The following is a 19,617-nucleotide window of genomic DNA, read 5'->3' as shown; positions in this document are numbered from 1 at the left end:
CCAGACTGAGAGAAGGACTTAGTCCAGAAAGCTTGTGGTTTGTTTTTTTTTTTTTTTAATTTGTTGTAACTGAATTAATTTTCATTATTATTGTCGCTTAACTTTTACCATTTGTCATTGCTGTGTAATTCCTAGTGTTTAAGAAATAAAGGAGAATTTAATGGAGTTTCCAGCTAAGGTTGGTTTTATTTCTTGCTCTTTGGAGATGCTACCTGAGCCATCAGCCAGCATTAGCTAATTCTTCCCAAGAGCTGTGCAGTGTGTTTCATCTCAGAGCATCCTAAAGTGCTTTACAAAGTGCAGACTGGATTCAATAAGCTATTCCAGTGACTCCAATATCCTTTCCACGTGGGACATTATTATTTGACAGGGTCATGGGGCCCGTGGAGAAATTGCAGCTCTCCAAAAGTGTTGTGTAACGGGCGGATCCGCAGCTGGAGATGGAGTTCAAACCATCCATCAGAGGGGAAGGCTGGCAGCTCTTCCACAGGATTTAATTTTGCAGGTCCAGAAGGGAAGATAACACATCCTGCTGGAATATGTTATTTCACTCCCAGCCCAGATTCCTCTTTGCTTGCAGAACTCACACCTTGCGAAGTTCCTGCTGCACATTCTGCTCTTGGAGGGTTTCCACCCCCTGAGCACTATCCCAGCTGGCACCAGAGTTCTTCCAGGGACACTGATGGAAACAGCTTGGATGGACGGTGCAGGGGCAGGAATGTGAAGGATCAAAGCAGGATATAGAACTAAAAAGTGGCAAAAAAAAAAGCGCAAACTTTAGCAAGTGAAGATTATCGACCAGCTTGTCCAGCTCTGGTGAAAGTATTATCTGCTCTCTTCCCTGGCTGGAAATCCCACTCCATTCCATAGAACCTCTTCCCTGGGGTGAATCACCACCCTAAATACCCTCTCTGGTGCTGCTGTGGGGCTTTACTGGTCTCTGCTGGGTTATTGCTGGGGCATCTTGTCACTTTTCTCTTGTCTCCAGGCAACGGATCTGATTTTCCAGGAAAGCAGCTGGGAACAAGGAGGAGCTGGTTTAGCACCCACAGGGCCTGCTTTGCAGACCACTGAAATTAAATATTGTCATTGTCTCCCACTTGTCTGAAACCAAGTCCAGATTGTCCCCATTTCCTTTCTGCCTCCCAGTCTGAGTGGAGTTTTACTTGTAAGTCATTAACAGAACAAATTTCTGAGGGGAAGAATAAACACTGGGGACCTGAGAGAAGCAGGATAAAGACCTGAATAGACATTCCTAAGCAAAAAACACTCCTTTTCTAGAGGTCTGTATGATGCCCTCGGCAGATGAGCTGCTCTGAAGACAATTGCTGAAGGGACTCTTCCTTTTTTTTAAAGGAAGTGTGACTCTTTTAAGTGCTGCAGCTGCTAAGAAGAGGTAGGAAACCCAGAGGAAAGAAAACACTTTGGGTCCTGATCAACCCAATAAATTAATTGATGAGGTGCAGATCCCACAGAATTGTTTGAAAACCAACATGAAAGTTGTCCTCAATCCTTCTCTTTTCCCCTCCCATGTGACCTGTAGGGCAATATCCCTCTGTAACACACATTCCCCAGCTAAGGGGGGTTTTGGGAATGTCACTGCAAATACCTCCTGTCATTTCCCCCAGGGTTTTTTTTTCGTGTTTAAATCCAGTGGCAAGGGAAGCCCCGGGGGAGCTTTGCCCAGGAGGCTCCAGAGCAGGAAGCTGCACTCAAAGTCTTTTGCTTCCCTCTAGTGTTTAATGGTTTTATTTCCTTGTCAGCTTGTTGTGACTGAGTCCTGCCCAAGGTCCACTGCACAGAGAGGAAGAATAAACGGGAAAAAAAACCAAACTTGCAGATCTTTTGGACCAGACCCAGAAGTGTAAAGTGCCTTGGATTGCATCCCCCTGACATCGCCCACCCTGGCAGCAGCCTGCAGCCTATTAAGCACATCCAAGATGTGTTCCTGCAGTGATATTTTTCTGCTTCTCTTTCTGTTTCAGGATCATTTCCGTGTTTAGTTCATATTCTGCACCGATGCTGATCTTGCCAACGGTCCTCCCAGTGAAAGATGATTCTGTCCTTTTACAAATATAAATTCTTGCAGGTGGATGAAAAATACCCCTGAAATCCCCGAGTGGGTGCCCAGAGAGTTGGTTTCCCTTTTGTCACGTCCCTGTACCCAAACACTGGTTTGCTGAGCACCCAGAGTGTGATGAGCTCTCAGAATTCCCTGAGACAAGCAACAGCCATTGCTATAATTCAAAGGATGGCTTTTTAAATAGCCCTTGCTTATTCCCTGTGTGGCAACCAAGTGCACTGCTGCACAAATGAAGAAAAGGGTGAGCAGCTTTTGTGCCTCAGGACACTCTCAGCTCCCTGCAGGGGCCAGCAAGACTATTTCCTCTATCACAGAGAGCACAGCACTATTAGCAAGGGATTTTGTGCCTCATATTTATTTTTTGCTGAAGTGTTAAGGCCTGAACTCTGCAAGAAACGAGATATTAGCCCTGATGGACCAGTGGTGTCTTCCTGCATTCCTATGTCCTCTCTTTAATTGGATTAGCTTGTGGTTTGACTGCAACATGAAAGTGGGTTATCTCCTCTCTTCTGTGCTTTATGGGGACACAGAAAGCTTTTTGTGAGTCACAGACCCAGTCTTCTCGTGCCTGTTCCAAGGTAGTCATCTGACAATTATACAAGTCGTTATATTTTCAGTTGTCAGGAGTAAAAGCAAAGCTCAGAGAGCAAGAGCAGACCCTCTGCAGCCTCAGCCTTTGTGTGGGCACCACCTGGGCCTCTGAGCAACTCAGGAGCTCGTTAAGTACCAACTGAAGAGACCAAAGGGTTGGGTGTTAATATTTCACACGAGTTTCATTCTGCAAAATAAAGGTCAGTACCTCGTAAAATACAGTTTGTACCAGAGTTATAGTCCTGCCAAAAGGGAGAATTCCAGCCCTTGCCCAGAGTTTCTTGAGGGTGGTGGAATTCCTGGGTTGATGGAGCACTTTCTGCACCAAGGGTGCTCCTGGGTGGTTGCAGAGCCTTAACTCGTGTCTGCACACGAGGGACAGAAAGCTGAACACATATTTTTACAGAAATCTTCACTGTCCTCAGAATTCCAAAATTAAAAAAGTGAGAAACGACCAACCATCCTGAGAAGTTTTTTATGTACATAGAAACAACTCTTGAAAATTACTCTTTGAAATGCACTAAAGTGGTCATTCCTGACTTAAACCAGCACCAAATCAGTAGTTACAGGACGAGGACTAAGGCCATACCTTTACCTTGCTGTTTATCCTGTTTGATGATCACACAAGCATTCCCATTTAGCAGTGATGAGTGGCAGGAACATCAGCTGGAGAACTCCAGTGGCTGGGATTTTGTAATTCCTTCACTGAACCAGAAATGGCAGCAGGCAGGTGATGATGTTTTGGTTTCTCAGTGTTGTTAAACCTTGTTGAGTTGTGGATTATCCAGTGCTGTTGGTAAAGAAGTTTCTAGACAGGATCTCAGACCTGGTAATGATTAAACTTTCAAAAAACTGAAAATAATAAATAGCAATAATGTTAACAAACCTTCTGGCAGCCACTAACACAGTTTGTTCCTCTGTTTTGTGCTGGTAGAGAAATCATTCCAGTGACAGGTAATTCAGTCACTGAGCTGTGATTTACCCTTTCACAGAGAGCAGCTGAACACTGAGAAGTGAATGTCCCTGTCCTTTGAAAGGGCAGAAGAGAGAACACCATTAGCTTGGGTTTACCTGAAGAAGGATTATTTTTTTTTTTAATGAACAAAAGATTCCTTGAGACCTAAGGTCTGAAATGTTCGTTTTCTGGTTGCCATTTTTTTGAGATTTCTAGAAATAAAGGTGAACTCTTCCCAAACCCATCACCTGCAAAGCAGGGCGCTGTGATTCTGTGATCCCTATCCCTGTCCCTTCCCCATCCCTGTCCCTTCCCCATCCCTGTCCCTTCCCCTTCTCCGTCCCCTTCCCTGTCCTGTCCCTTTCCCCTCCCCATTCCATCGTATCCCATTCCCTTCCCCTTCTCTTTCCCCATCCCATCCCATCCCATCCCATCCCATCCCATCCCATCCCATCCCATCCCATCCCATCCCCTTCCCCTCCCTCTCCGCCTTCCCTGTCCCATCCCTGTTCTCATCCCCATCCCCTTCCCCTCCCTTTCTCTTTCCCCCGACCCGACCCGACCCTGCTCCCATCCTTGTCCCATCCCTGTCCCCTTCTCTTCCTTTCTCTTCCCCTTCCCATCTCCGTCCCGTTCCTCATCCCCATCTCTTTTACTTTCCCCTTTCCATCATCTCCATCCCCTTTCCCTTCTCCATCCCCATCCCACCCCCTTCCCTCTCTCTTCTCTTTCCCCTTCCCCGTCCCATCCCTGTCCTCTTCTCCTCCCTCTTCCCATCCCTTTCCCATCCTCATCGGTATCCCCATCCCATCCCACCCCATCGCTCGGCCGCGCGGGCGGGGGCGGTGCGGGCGGTGCGGGGGCGGTGCGGGGGCGGTGCGGGCGCTGCGCGGGGGGCGCGGTGCGGGCGGAGGGCGCACCGGGGGGGCTTCCCCCGCACCTCCCGCACCCCGGACCCGCATCCCCCGCACCCGCGGGACCCCCCGCGCCCCCGAGCCGCATCCCCGGCCGGGCCGGGCTCCGCTGGCAGCCGGCGGGGCGGCGGGAGGAGGATGCGGGCGGGGCGGGCGGCGCTGCCGTTCCCGGGTCGGGCAGCTAGAGAGCAGTGCAGGGAGCGGAATCCCGGGAGCCGGGAGCTCCCTTCCTGTCGGGAAGGCCGTGAGCGGAGCCGAGCGCCGGCCGGGAGGCCCCGGGCCGGCCGCCCCCGCTCCCCTCGCCCATGGCGGAGACCAAGATCATCTACCACATCGACGAGGAGGAGACGCCCTACCTGGTGAAGCTGCCGGTGCCGCCGGAGAAAGTCACGCTGGCCGATTTCAAAAATGTCCTCAGCAACCGGCCCGTGCACAGCTACAAGTTCTTCTTCAAGTCCATGGACCAGGATTTCGGGTGAGCGGCCGCGCCGCCGGCGCATCGCGGAGCCCCCGCGGGAGCGCTCGGAGCATCCCCGGGGCACCTGCCGGGCTCGGCCCCGCTCGGCCCCGGCCCCGCTCGGCCCCGCTCGGCCCCGGGAGCCGCCGCCGCCGCGAACATGGCGGGCGCGCCCGGCCGTGCCCGGAGCGGGGTCGGCGCTGCCGCCCAGCCCGGCCCGGGACCGCCCGGGGCACCCCCGCGGCACCCGCGACCCGCCGAGCCCGCCCGGCGCTGCCCCCGGGCCGGGCAGGGGCGACCCGCGGCTGTCACCGCAACCGCGAGAGGCCGCGGAGTGCCCGGGCATCGGGGGCACGGCGGGGCCGCGGGGAAGGGGTGCCTGGTGCGGGTGGGGAGATACCGGCGGGGCCGCGGGCTGTCACATCCTCAGGGGTCAGACGGGTGTCACATCCTCGGGGGTCAGACGGGTGTCACATCCTCGAGGGGGTCAGACGGGTGTCACATCCTCGGGGGGGGTCAGACGGGTGTCACATCCTCGGGGGTCAAACGGGTGTCACATCCTCGGGGGGGGTCAGACGAGTGGTGAGTGGTCAGTGGGTACGAAATGGTCAGTGGTCACACGGTTCCAGGAGCTGCGCTCAGACAGCAGCAGAAAATCCTCGGGGGTCAAAGGGGTGACAGGCAGTCCCCTGGTCAAACGGGTGACACATCCTCAGGGGTCAGACAAATGGTCAGTGGGTATGAAATGGTCAGTGGGTGCGAAATGGTCAGTGGTCACACGGTTCCAGGGGCTGCGCTCAGACGGTGGCTGCAAATCGTCAGGGGTCAAAGGGGTGACAGGCAGTCCCTGGTCAAACAGGGTGACAAATGGCACCTGTGGTCAAAGGGGTGTGAAATGGTCAGTGGTCACACAGTTCCAGGGGCTGCTGCAAATCTTTGGGGGTCAGACAGGTGTCAAACGGGTGACAGATCCTCGGTGGTCAAACAGGTGACAGATCCTTGGGTGTCAGGCGGGTGACGGGCGGTCCCTGGTCAAATGGGTATGAAATGGTCAGTGGCCAAGCAGGTGACAAGTGGTCAGTAGTCAGACAGGTGTGAAAAGGGTTGCTTGGTGGTGAAACGGGTGACAAGAGCTCAGTGGTCGAACAGCTGTCAAGTCCTTGGGGGTCAAACAGGTGTCAAATGGTCCCTGGTTGAACAGGTATGAAATGGTCAGTGGTCAAATGGGGGTCAAGTGGTCCGTGGTCAAATGGGTGTGAAATGGTCAGTGGTCAAACTGGTATGAAGTGGTCAGTGGCCAAAGGGCTCCAGGGGCTGTGCTGTCAAAGCCTCGGTGGTCACACAGGTGTCACATCCTTGAGGGTCAAACAGGTATGAAATGCTCAGTGGCCAAACAGGTGACACAAGTGGCCAGTGGTCAGATGTCCACTTCCAAGGGCACATGCCCTGCTCACCACTGCCCACACATTCCTCGTGCTGGGAATGCTGGAGAAGACAAGGGCCAGCCTTTCAAACGCCCTCTGTGGTGGTGCAGGCCAGGGCTGTGAGCAGAGCCAGGGGATATCTGCCATCGTTCTGCTCCCTGCACACTAGTGTGGGTTGTGTGCCACCGGGCTTATCGACAGCCATAATAAAACAAACCAATAAAAGTCCCTTTGACAGGTTGCCAGACAGTAACTTCCAAAATGTATTAATCCTTTTGTAGCAAATCGCTTCTCTTTGTACTCACATCTGTCGCTGGCGAGGCAATTTTGCACAGTTAAATGCCTTGCCAGGAAAACAAAAAAAAAAATAAAGGGGAGCAGGTTTGTGGGAAACTAATATGGACCTGACTCCAGAATAATGCCATGGTTGAGGTGCAGGTTTCATGTTTGGTGGGATAGATCATCCCAAGCATCCTTTTACAGGTTGTGCAGCCTCTTTTCTTACCCGAGAGACCTGGAGCCTTTTCACGTTGATTGTGTTTTTATCCCCTGGTGGAATGTGGATATTGTTTGTTGACACGTATTCCTTATGTGGGGAGCTGTTGGTATTGGCTCCTTACCACAGGACGTGGATTGACTTTTTTGTTTCTTCTGAGTCGTGAAAACATTTTTTTTTTTTTCCGGGGAAACAACAACGCAAAATGTTTGTTTTCAAAATAACGCCTTTGAAATTGTCGCCCCGTAAATTTCCCTCCTTCACCCCCGAGTGACAGGGAGGCACAAACCCTGCAGCTGTCGTAGAAATTCGAGTTGTGTTTGTGGTGCAGCTTCACCGGAGGATGTTGGGTTCGTTGAGGCAGCATCTGCAGCGTTCCCTCTGCTGCAGAAATTTCGGATCAGTAAACATAAATTGTGCTGTGGCATTAACACGTCTGGGATGTTCTTGGGCTTGGACCAGGGAGCAGAGGAAACCCCGCAGCGGGTTCTCAAAATTGGGGTGAAAATGGTCTGTTATTCTCGTGTTGTCTTGGAGATGATGGAAGATGAAGGGCTGCAAGTGGGTGATGATCTTGACCCGTGAATTCTGTCTCATTTAAATAATACTCTCCAGTGCAGCTGCTGAAAGCATTTGGGTGACGATCCATTGCCTTGAGACAGCTCCAGGTGACTGTAGATGGGACTCATGGAAGCCACTGAGCTGTCAGATAGACCTTTGCTTGCTTTTGGTTTGTGTGTCTTGTTCCTCGCGTGTTTGTTCCCCTCTGAATCTTAAACACTTAGAAAAATAGGGAGTCAAAAGAAAAATGATAGGAAAACCTGGATGAATTTCGGTTGTCTTAGTAAATGTTGATAGCAAACATGGGGGTTTTTTCATCATCTTGTCTGCAAGCTGACTTTTTTTTAGAATAGCCTGAGCTGGGAGGGACCCACAAGGATCATCCAGTCCAACCCCTGGCCCTGCACAGACACCCCAACAATCCCACCCTGTCCCTCAGAGCGTTGTCCAAACCCTCCTGGAGCTCTGGCAGCCTTGGGGCCGGGACCAAACCCTGGGGAGCCTGTTCAGTGCCAACCACCCTCTGGGGGAAGAACCTTTCCCTGATACCCAACCTAAACCTCCCCTGGCACAGCTTTATACTTTTCATTGTTGCAAACAGACAATTCTAGAGGTAGTTGCCCCTAACCAGAACAAAACTGTTGTCTGTAGTTTCTACCCAATGTGCCTGGAAATGCCCTCCAAAGCAACCTCTTTTCCGTGTGTTCTGTGAGTGGCTCTTAGGCCTGACCTGCAGGGACACTTCTGGGTTTCCCTGTGGTTGTTCTGCAGTCCTGGTGTTCTTTCTCTTCTTCCCACTGCTGCTCCAGGGCTGTGCAGAGCTGGGATCTGGCTCCTTGTGTTAGGAGAGCAAATGTTTTCCCGGAGAATCGGAGCCTCCTGGAGAAGCCAGTGATCGGGAACTGACTTTGCAGTTCTGCACATGTTGTTGTAATTAAGGCACAGCCTTTTCCTGGATCCTGAAATAATGGAATAAATAATTGTGCTCAGAAGCAGTGGATGTGTTGAATGGTTTCCAGCCATGAAAGACAAGAGTTATTAAGGATTGGAACAGAGTTGGGCTGGGGATATGGAGCTGCATCATGGATATGTTATGGAATTGAGCAGTCCTGTGTTTTATGTACCTGTGCTGAGTCCAACTTTGCTCCTTGGAAGCTGCAGGAAAAGGTGCAGGAATGTTGTATTTCCTTCTGAACTTTGGTTACAGTTTTTAATTTACTGCTTCACCACTTTTCCCCGTGCCAGTTCATTCCCAAGGGTGTCTTCTTCCCCAACTCATGATGGGATGGCCCTGCCTTTATTCTGCAAGCCAGGGCTTTCCTGCTGACTCCATCTGTAGACATGATGCTGTTTCTGTGATGCAGGATGTCCAACTGTGCCCTGACATTAAGACTCAACCCTTGGAAGTGCTTTGTAGCTTCTATTTTTATTCTGCTTGGTGGGAAATGAAGCAGGGGCATTACAGGCTCAGGCTCGTTAATGTGACAGTATCTCCCAGCAGTGAAATTTAGAAAAGGTGATGTTTGTGGTGTGGTTTCTGTGTCATCAGCTGATTTAGTTACTTACAGCCACTGATTCTTTCCTCAGGGGAAAGCTCAGAGGTCACTTCCCATCACTGAGGTTGTTGATTGTAAGGTTAGAGCCACAGAAGAACACACAGTGCAATTCCATTAATTCTTTGATGATTGAAAAATGACAACTAACGAATCCACCTAAAATTAAAGCTTTAGTTTGTGATGTCTGGGCTCTCATGACTGAAATTGTGACAGCTGTGTGGGATCCAAATGATTCATAATGAATCTGCGTGACAGATCCTACAAGAGGAATTCCTATCTGTCTGCTTTTAAATATTTGATATTTCCAGAGCTTTGCTTGTAAAACACTTATCACTAACTTCCAAAAATATGAATTATGATCCAGGCATTGCCATAAGTCACGTGTTTTAATTTTGCTGTATAATAACCTACTTTGAGACTTGGTTGCTGCTGGTTCAGCTCTGGTCCAGGGTAGGATGTGATGCTGGGACATGATTAGAGCAGGAGAGGTTCAGAGGAAGAGCTGAACCATCTGAAATAGAGGGGCTTTCCAAAAACTGATAAATATTCCCCCTCTGCATTGTTGTGGTTCCTTTGCTCTGTTCAGTCCCCGTGTCCTGGGCTGTGCAATCCCTGCCCATGGAATTCCAGAGTGTGTCTGTCCTGCCATCCTTCTGGGTGAGGTTCAACTCCTCATTCTTTCCATTGTGTGAACTAATACTCCTTTGATTATACTTCTTTAGGGAGTACTCTTGAGGAGTGGCTTTTTTTGAACATTCCTTTGGTATCAGCAAAAGAACTTCCCTTTCAAACTGCACTTTTAGGTGCAGCTGTTTCTGCGCAGAAATTGGGTTTTCTTGGTACTCGGGGTGTTGAAAACGAGCAAGAAAATGTGATTTAAAGCACTAGGAATCCAGTTTGGGATTGGGATTGTGAGCTGAACGGGGCAATTTTGGATAGAAGAGGAAGATGAGAAGCACTGTTTTGTGCCTTTTCTCGTGGAGGGAATGCACCACCTCTCTTTTCACCCTTGCCCTAGGAGGAGTTATAACTGAGAAACAGGAGTCCTAATTGACAGGTATCTGTCTACAGCTATGGAGTTTTGGAATAATTTCATAATTGGGAAAGCTTTTAGAGACGAGGTATTTAAAAAAAAAAATTCCCAAGATATTTTTCATGGGGAGAAATGAAAGCAGGAGTTGCTCAGAAGTCCATGAGGCTTTGACAGTTGTGGGACTGGAGGGTCTTTTAGGGCCCTCCCAACCCAGGCCATTCTATGATTCTGTGATATTTCAAGTGTCATTTGGACACTGGGCATATATAATTTGGAAAGCAGTAAATTTGTGTGTTACAGCCACAGAATTCCACACTCATTAAATGAAAGCTGTTGTAAAAATCCAGCAAGCAAAGGAACATTGGATGAAAACCTGGAAGCCTCATTTCTGCCTGTTCTCTGTTACCAGTTGCCACAGAGGTCTAAAGTCAAGAGGAAGTTTTTGGGCTGAGTTCTGTGCTTGGAAAACTCTTTCCAGGCTTATTCAGGGATATGCAGCAGACTGGACAAAAGGGGCTTGCAGGTAGGATTCAGCTTTTTAGGTGGACTCTGCTGTGCTCTGGATTAGTGAGAGCACAGATTTGGGCTGGGTGTTTTTTTGGGTAGTTACTGCAACACGGATTTTAATGAGGTATTTTTGCTGGTGTTTTTAAGGAGATCTTCTCGAGACTAAAAGAGCCACATGAAAGGATGCCAACCTCCATCCTTGTTTGAAAACTGAGCAAGCAGGTGACAGAGGCTGATATAGGGCAGTTACAGGTAGGAGTCTGTCTTTTTTGGAACAGAATAAAATGCAGGCAAGTGATTCTTATTTGCATTAGAAAAACACGGAGCTGGCAGGCCAATGTGCAGAGAGAGGGGGCATGGGCTAAAAATAACAGCTCAGGAAAATGATCTTTGCTGAGCTCTGTGACAGGGATTGATGCCCACAGAGAGAGAGGCTGTGGTGGCTCAGAACCAGGCAAGGGGATGTTGAGGCAACTGCTACGAGCAGAGAGCTCTGGCAAGGGATTTTAGCTGTGTGACTGGAAAGTTTCAGGAAGAGCTGCACAGACTGTGAGAGCTGAACAGAGGTGGGATGTGAGAGCAGCCAGAGGGTTCAGGGTGATGCCCAGGTTACAGAGCTCAGAGATGGGCAGGGAGATGAGCAGAAAAGAGGTGTGCCATGTAAAGTTTGGTCTTGAAATACAAGCAAGACAATCTTCACCAAGCAACCAGGTGGAATTTCCTTCTTGAGTTCTTGTTTTCCAATGTGCATCTCTCTCCTCCCTGGGTAGTCTCTTGTACTCTCAGTGCTACAGAGGGAATGGGGGGGTTTTAGGAGAGGTGAATGCTTAAGGGAGTAGTTCCATGGGGGCAGAACTAATCAAAGCGGGTTTCCTGAGGATTTATGTCCTCTCAGTGCTGTATTTTCTCTGTTCTCTCAGGGCTGCTTCATCAGTAGTAGATATTTAGAGGTCAGACCAGTTGGACTGAGAAAAAACCCAGCAGTTCACTTGGGCTCAGGCTAAAAAGGGTTTGGGCTTCAGCTGCTCATCCAGTCTCCTGATTTACCACACAGACCTCTGTGACATGTTTACTGACAATGTCTTTGGGATAACAGCAGATGGAGCAACAAGTGGGCTTCTTGTAAGGATTTTTTTTTCCTCTTTTTTGGCCAGGTTTGCCTGTCTGGAGGCTGGGGAGGAATGGTGGGTTGTGTAACAGCCAGAGCTGGCTCCAGGTCACGCTGGGACAGCTGCTCCTGGGATGTAAACAGGCAGGGCTGACCAGGGAGGTGAATGTGAGGCATGTTCCAGCCTCCTGGGTGAGATCCACGACCCTTCTCCTCTGCTGCTGCCAGCTTTGCCTTGGGAGCCCACGGCAGGGGATGTGGCAGCACTGACTCTCACTCTGGGGCTGATCCAAAGCCTGGTGAAGTCACTGTTTTCTGCAATACACTGAATTTTGAGCCAGTTCCTGTGGACAGTCATGGTTCAAATGTGTGACTTGCAGCGAGTGCAGTGGGAGGGAAATGCTTTTAATGAAGCTTTTCCTCAAAAACCCACAGCTGGATAAGTAGATTTAGTTGTGAAGGTGCTTGGATTTTCATTAGTTCTTTGAGGCGGCCCTTAAACCCGAGTATGGTGACTCTGAGTGCACAGTTCAGTGGGTTGGTCGTGGTTCTTCCACTCCACATGGTCTGTTAGACACTTGAGCAGCTTGGAAAACACCTCCAAGATCCCTGTGTCCAGCCATTGACCCAGCACTGCCAAGGCCATCACTAAAACATGTCCTCAGGTCCCCAAGTTTCCTCTTGATTCCATCAAATAAATCTGGAATAACAGTCTGAAAATCAGGATTACCAAGGGCAGGTCCTAGGCTTGATGTCTGGATCAAGAGCAGCCACACAGAGGCCTTCAGGGGGAAGGAGAATTAAGGTTGGAAGGGAGAGTTTTTAATACCTGCAGAAACTCGGAGTGCTGTTACCTAGTGGAAGAAAATGGATAGTTGCATAATTAAAGCACTGAATTGAGAATTGGAAATAGAAAAAAAATTTGTATTTAGGCTTGGACTCAGCAAAGCACTTGGACACAGTGGAGTACAGGCTGTGTTGGTCCTTGCCTGATGAGAACATCCCTAATTTTTCCCGGCTTTTCCCCGTTTTCCCCGCCGAAATCCATAAACTTTCTGGAGACTTACACTGCTTATGTTTACACAGCATCTGACGCTGTGGTGCTTTTCTGTTTGCTGACATCAGAAAGCACTGTTGCAGCACAAATAATAAAAAAATAAGTGTAAGAACAGGGGGCTGACAGCCCTCAGAGCTCATACTTTGCAGCCACACCGGTTGAGCTGACACATATTTTGCCAGGCTGATTCTGATAGCTCTCTGCAGCACAAGCCACTGCTTATTTTAATGTCCCAGCCGTAATGTAATCTAAATATTTAGAACAACCACTTTTTCTGCTGGAACCCGAGCCCTGCTCGGCTCCGAGGGTGGAGTATGTTATATTTATTAAAAGCTAATGCTATGAAAACATGCTAAAGGGACACATCAGGTTTGGTCTGCTTCCTGTGGGCTGTGATCTGCAGCGGGACAAGTTAGAAAAACAAGTTTACTACTGTTCATTTAATGAGCACCTCCATGTAGTGTATGCAGAGTTTTGTTTTTCTTGTTGTGGTTTTTTTTTTTTTCTTCCCGGTGCTCAGGTAGATTTGTTTGGGACTGAGGATCCACAGAGGCTGTGCAGCTGTTGGAGGAAACATTAACCATCTCCACAGGAGTCAAGTTCAGCAACTTATCTGTGGGCTTGCTGTATCTCTTAATTAAAATTTGCCTGGCAAGTAGGTTGAATTGAGTGGGATTAATTTAATAACACATTTTTGAAGGATTATCACCATCCTATCCCGCCACAGGAGAGAGTGAACAGGGAGCCAGGAGGAGATCCAGATGCACCAGGAGATCCACAGGCAGGGCTTTGAACAGCCATGGAACAGGTTGAAAATCTGGAATTAAGGAGTTCATTTCCACCCAGTCTTCAAGCCTGCCCAGGTTTCCATGGCACGGCTGGGAGGTGGGCAGCAGGATCGCTGGGATCCTGCTCACCTTCGAGCTGGAGAGCCCTGGCATCTTCAAAAACAGCCTCAGCACTGCTGCATTTCAGACTCTCGCTTGAAATGCAGCCCGAGAGGTGTTTCCATGGCCGGGCAATTAGCATTCTGATTAGCGCTTCCAGGGAATTGTTGGCGAGCACCACTCATTTATTCCAGCTGTTGTGCCCCGGCGGCGCCAGGAGGGAAGGTTGGCAAAGTGGCGTTTGTGCAACACGGATAGGTTTGGGGTTTTTTTTTCTGTAAATGGCATCACTTACAGAATCCTCTCCCCGTCCTTCTGCCCTTTATCTTGTTCAGGAATCACACGTTTCGATTTGCACGTCTGGAGAATTCAAGTTCCCTCCTTTCTCTGTTTTTTTTTTCCCCCCCCACAACAATTGGGGTTCCCGTGTGTTTGACTGATGTGTTGCTGCGCTTGAGATGATCAACAGCGGATTTTTCTGCCTTCATCTCAACGTGAAATCCTTTTAAATGTCGATTGTTTTCCCTCCCTTAAATTCCGGCTAATTTTCACTCTCTTTTCCGTGTTCCTGCCGTGCTTTCCTTCCTAAGTTGGTCGAAATCCGGTATTTTACAGCGGCTGAGCAGAAATATTCCTGGTGCAGTTTAGTGGCTCATTATTAATATCCAGCATGGCATCTTTCCTATTTATAAATAAAAAAAAGCCAGGTGCCCCATCCTTTGCCGAATGCCTGCTTTATGTGCCCTAATTGAGTGGTAATTAAGGGAGTCCTGCAAGGGATGTTCGTGTGTGTGTGTGATCTGCAGATGAACCTCCTCTGGTGTAATGTCAGAGCAGTGGCCCTTCAGTAGCCAGCATTTTGAGATCCTCCTCCGTGTAGCTCATGGGGAAAACACGTGGAAATTCAGTTTAAGTGCAGCTATTTCTGGAGGATTTGGCCAGATGTTGTGTGTGCAACCCCCAGTTCCAGAGAACTGTTTGCAGACCAGAGGCACCGAGGAGTTCAGCTGGGAAAAATGAAAAGGGGGAGTAGAGCATTCCTGACCCATCTCTAAGATCAGTTTGACTGTTTGTTTAATCTGTCCTTGTTTTTATTCTCTTGGTCGGGGTGCTGTGAATCTGGACAGATGATTAAACTCATCTGTTTTTCTTCTCCCAGCAAAATGTGCTGTTTGTTCATCATCGTTTAGGGCAGGTCTAACTGTAATTCCAGTGGAGTTAGAGGAAAACCACTCCTGAAAATCTCCCCATTAGGGTTGAGAAAAGCAGTCCTGCCCATCCAAGGGTTCCAAACAGGGGTTTTTTTTTCCTTATTTTAGTCCTATCCAAAGATTTATCAGTGAATACAGACAATTAAATTGCTCTTCATCATTACTTTAACTCACAAAGCTCCTATTGCAGATGGAAGCCTAATAGGAATTAAATCCAAATGTCTGTTTAAGAGCTTGTTGCTGACAGTGAAAGTTATAATTACATGTTCCAATGCCATGATACAGAGACTTACCTGAGGTTACCTCCCAACATGCTGACACCTTCTACATGCCTGGAACTGTGTCAGGTGTAATCCCTCAATAGCCAGTTTGGGTATTTTGGAAGATATTTCCTCATCGTGGTTTTAATCAGCCTAAAAATCAGCGTGTTAAGGCAAATTCATAAGAGAATTTTTCCAGAAAGCAGCATCTGTTGACAGTAACATCAGATTTTCACCCCCTCCCTCCCCCAGCTCATGGCAGCTCCCACTGTTTTCTGACCTTCTTTTGCTTTGAGAGGACACAAAAATGAGAATTCCTGTCCTTACACACCCTCCCAAAATTGGCAGAGAGATGATCCTCTTCTGGAGGAAGAAGTGAAGAGGTCATGTGTGTCCAGAAAACCTGCAAATCTCAGGGTATCTTCTGAGAATCCTCTTAGATACTGAATTTTGTGTGTTTTCCCAAGCTTGGTGATGACCTTGAGGTGACAGGTTTTGCTTGGACTGAAACTCAGGGAAGGGTAACAGTCTTGTCCAGCAGCAATACAGTGTTTTGTGGAAGTGCAATAAGCCATTTTTAGTCATTGTTGTTCCTACTGGGAAGAAAAGGATATTTATAACCCTCTTTATTTTTGTGGGATGATTTGGTCAGATTGCATTGTCCTCTGCATGTGTGAGAACAGAATATAGTGAAAATACACTCCCATCTGAGCTGAAAAATACAGAATTTCCAGGGTGTTACACCCCCACCTTACAAGGTGAACTGATTTATCCTCTTGGGATGTTCTTTCCAGGGTATCCAGTACTTCAGGAATCTCTTAGTTTTTGCTGCTTCTGCTTCTTTTGTTGTTTGTCTTTTGGCAATGTCAGAAACATTCCCGTGGTTTGGAGCCAGGTGATCCCCACGGAGCTCTGAGGAAATGTCTCCCATCCCAAGGAGGGGATGGGAGCAGGGCTTGTTCCTAAAACCCCAAACATCAGCTCAGGGAACTGGTGACACACAGAGCTTTTAAACCCTAATTTAGTGAAACTCTTGAATGCTTGTTATTTATTATTGACTTGGAATCTCCAAAGCAAATCCATCCCCAGGTGGTGATGTGCTTACACAGCCCTTCATTCCTGGTTCTCTTGCTCCTCATTCCCAAAGGGGCCTGATCCCAAACTCCTTCAAGGTACCTGGAAACAGTGAATAGTTAATTCTGGTGGGCTTTGGGACAGGTTATTCTGACCAATATATTGGATACCAACAATCCCTTTGTTGGGAGTGCTCCTGGAAGCAGGAGTTTGAGGTGTTCCAAGCTCTAAGAGCCCAGACTTTGGGTATGAATGTATGTAAGTATGTGAATTACACTGGATTTGGAAGGTTTCCCTTGCAATAAGGAACTTCCTGGTGAGAGGGGGTGGAATGTGGAGAATGTCTGTGTTTGAGGGAAGAATGCTTGGTCATGGGAGTTCTTTGGGATCAGTCAAGGTGATTCTTCCACCGTGGGATCTGGGACGGGCTCAGAGTTCTCCTTTAGCCTTCAACTCCCTCAGCATCAGACCCAAGAGGAGATTTCCATGTTCTGTGCAGGGAAAGCTTTTTATTTGATGCAGAGACTCTGCTTTTCCCATCTTTCCAGTGCTTGCCTTTGAGCAAAGGGCATTTGGGCTGCCCCTGCCACTGGAATGCCACTTTCCAAAGTAATTAAGCACCAGCTCGGGGATTAATGAGCGTGTTGGGGAAGGCTGAGGGTGTCACTGGTGATTTTGCTGATGCTGGTTTGGGGTCCCACTTCCCAGAGAAGGCTTGTCCTGCAATTCCTGCTGCAGAGTTTAATCAGTTGAGACAAGCTGCTGAGCAAACACAGAGGACTTCACAGTGCTCGAGGAAGGAACGACCTAAATAGTTGCCCTGTGATCCTGTTGTGGCTTTTATTTCCATGTGAAATGTGAGTAACTGAGGGAATAACCATCATTTCTGGTTATTTCAGTGGCCTTGGCAAGATAAAGCATGAAAACCATTCGGGAGGATGTTCAGAATATCTCTGATTTTGGAAGAAGTGCCCTGTAGAGGCTGGGCAGCAGTTTGGGAGGATCAGCCCTACAAGGGACCCTCCAGATTTTTATTTATTTGTTTATTTTAAACCTGCCTTTGCATTTCTGAGGTGTAAGAAGGAGATAGATTTGGAACACCCTTAGTGAGTGTGAGTGCAGGCAATGTTTGCTTCCACCTGCCACTGTGGGACAAGAGCTCGTGTTTTAACAACTGTTTAACAACTGTTCAAACCAAGAACTCATCACCTAAAGTCGAAGAGGAACGGATAGATTTGAAAACCGGCTCAAAATAAGAGGTTTTTTAGTTAAATCTTATCTGAAACCTGCAATATTTCAGTGCCTTCTGCCTGCCTTCCCTCTGGAACGTGAGGAGAAGAACGGGCTGTGTGGGTTGAGGCACCGGGTTGGGATTTGAGGTTTGAGTTCAGTTTTCCCTTTTCCAGCTACTCTGTATTTGACCTTGAGTAAGGGATCTACTCCCTGAGATTACAACCAGTTAAACTTGTGCCTCACCTAATTTATATACAGGACTTGTGCCTTTGCAGGAGACTGTGAACATGTTAAAATTACATGTCTACTGCCTTGGTTTTTTGGCAGACTCTGTGGTGGAAGTTCTCTGCACTGACCAGTGACTGTTCCATTTGTACCCATGTCACATTTTCCATAGAATTTACTGTTGTGGTGGAATTTTTAGAACGATATGAATAAGTAAAACCAATCTGCCAACGCATTAAAAACAGAACTGAGGGGGGAAAAAGTGGATTTGCAAGACTTTTTTTTTTGGGGGGGGGGCTGCTTTTTAAATATGTTCATTTCCAGTTGTAATTTATGACCTGTTTTAGTTACAGACCCAAATTGAAAAAAAGGTACAGTAAATGAAATGAAATTAATTGAGCCCAGAGACTTGCCTGGTGCAGAGGTGAGGAGGGACTATGGATGCAGGACAAAGTTCTTCTTTATTTGGGAAAGAAGATGCAAAGAAGTGCCTGACAATGATTACATTTTGCTCTTAACAAGGAATAAAGCTGCCCAGTGGCAGCAAGTGATGGCAAGGCAGGAGAGCTGCAGAAAACATGAATATTTAGGAATCTCTGGACCAACCATGTTGTCTGTAACTAGAGGTGCCACTTAAATGCTGAGTCCAAGGGGAGAGGTTGGATTTGTGATGTCAGAGGTAAATATGTGGGGATCCTGAGTCACCAGAGATTGTTGAGCAAGTGCAATGCTCACAGACATGCTTGACGAGTTCCTTATTTCAGTGTATGCAAAAATCCTCACTGCCTGCACTGGCACTGCAAACTAGTCCTGAAAGGGTACAGAATGTGCCTTTCACAGGGCTCTGGGGATTTGGGGGAAAGGTAAAGGCAGTGCTGGCCCTGGAGCGTTGTGAGGAGCTCCTGGTGACTGACTGGTTTCACAATCTGCGTCCTGGTGGACTCTGAGTGAAGATCAGCTTTGATTTTTGAGTGAAGTTTTCCGTGCAGGGTGAATTTATTCCCTGTTCTCGGTGCTGTTTCGGGTCTCCAGCCCGTAGGAATCACCTGTAGGGTCCGTGGGAATCCCGTTCCTCACGTGGTGTCAGACAGTGCAGCTGAAGCAGAGCAACCAAACAGTTAAATATTAAAAACTCTGCCTTTCTGCCTTTCCAGTCGTGGCAGCAGGGCTTGCATTTCATGGCTGACATCAGCCAGGCTGTTCCAGCTCCTCCTTCTTTCGCATCCTGCTTCCCATCCCTCCTCCCTCCTTGGGTTTTTTTAGTGCATCTCATATTCTCTGCGGTTAATAAGCAAATTTGTCATCTGCTTATTTTTGTCTAACACTCTCCCCCCCCTCCCTCCTGCTCAGCCCAAATTACCAGTAAGCCAGTGAATTGAAGATAATGCTACTGTGAATTATCCTTTGCTGCAGGGCAGCTTTGCAGCCCTAGTGCCAAGCTGACTTTAGTTGTGGGAATAACAGCAGGCAGAGCAAAAAAAGAACTGGGAATTCCACTCCTGTTGAAGGGTACAGAGGCTGAGCTTTAGGAGGCACCTCCTTGCAGGTCATTTTTGGGCACATCTTTGGCTGCTCTGTCCTGGCCTTGGCCTGTGAGTTGCTGCTGAATTGCACTTGCTCTTTAAAAAAGGAGTCAGAGACAAATACAACAGGTTTGTTTGTTTGCACAGGGAGGGAGCCTTTGTGGGGATGTTTTGTGTCAGCTCCTGGTAAGAAAACAGTCCTTATTCTGAAGAACTCACATTGCAGCTGGACAAAAAGAAACAAACATAAGGACAGGCAGAATTGAAGGGATTTGGGGGTTTGGTTTTTGTTTTGAATGAGAGGATCATGGAATAAATAACGGGCTTTAAAACTTGTTGAAGAGAGGTTGGATCCCCACTTTTACATGTTCTGTATGCACACATATTTCTTTATCTGAAATAAAAATAATAGAAAGTAATAGAAAATGAGTGAGTAGAAGGTAGAATCCCTCTCTGTGCCTG

General features: G+C 48.0%; 1 protein-coding gene and 1 long non-coding RNA gene across 6 annotated transcripts in view; one reads left to right on the top strand and one right to left on the bottom strand.

Moving 5' to 3' along the window:
- Positions 1–161: 161 nt before the first annotated feature.
- Positions 162–5,050, bottom strand: LOC108502666. 4 transcript variants are annotated; one of them, XR_001876557.1, is made up of 4 exons: positions 4,900–5,049; positions 3,561–3,702; positions 3,270–3,464; positions 162–746 (listed from the first exon to the last, which is right to left on the bottom strand). It is a non-coding gene; the product is annotated as an uncharacterized LOC108502666 (long non-coding RNA). The 4 variants fall into 4 exon arrangements; XR_001876555.1 differs by having other exon boundaries at positions 3,264–3,464; positions 4,900–5,047; XR_001876558.1 differs by lacking the exon at positions 162–746 and adding an exon at positions 797–1,017 and having other exon boundaries at positions 4,900–5,050.
- Positions 4,776–19,617, top strand: part of DVL1 (dishevelled segment polarity protein 1) — a 58,447-nt gene continuing 43,605 nt past the window's right edge. For both annotated transcript variants that reach the window (XM_017825810.1, XM_017825811.1), the window contains exon 1: positions 4,776–5,018. In XM_017825810.1, the coding sequence (XP_017681299.1) occupies positions 4,849–5,018 (170 nt within the window). In that variant the 5' untranslated portion in view covers positions 4,776–4,848. The remainder of the gene's footprint in view (positions 5,019–19,617) is intronic.

This window comes from Lepidothrix coronata, unplaced genomic scaffold (assembly GCF_001604755.1).
Source record: "Lepidothrix coronata isolate B3197 unplaced genomic scaffold, Lepidothrix_coronata-1.0 Scaffold122, whole genome shotgun sequence".
Classification (NCBI taxonomy): domain Eukaryota; kingdom Metazoa; phylum Chordata; class Aves; order Passeriformes; family Pipridae; genus Lepidothrix; species Lepidothrix coronata.
This window is presented reverse-complemented; position numbering and strand designations above follow the sequence as displayed.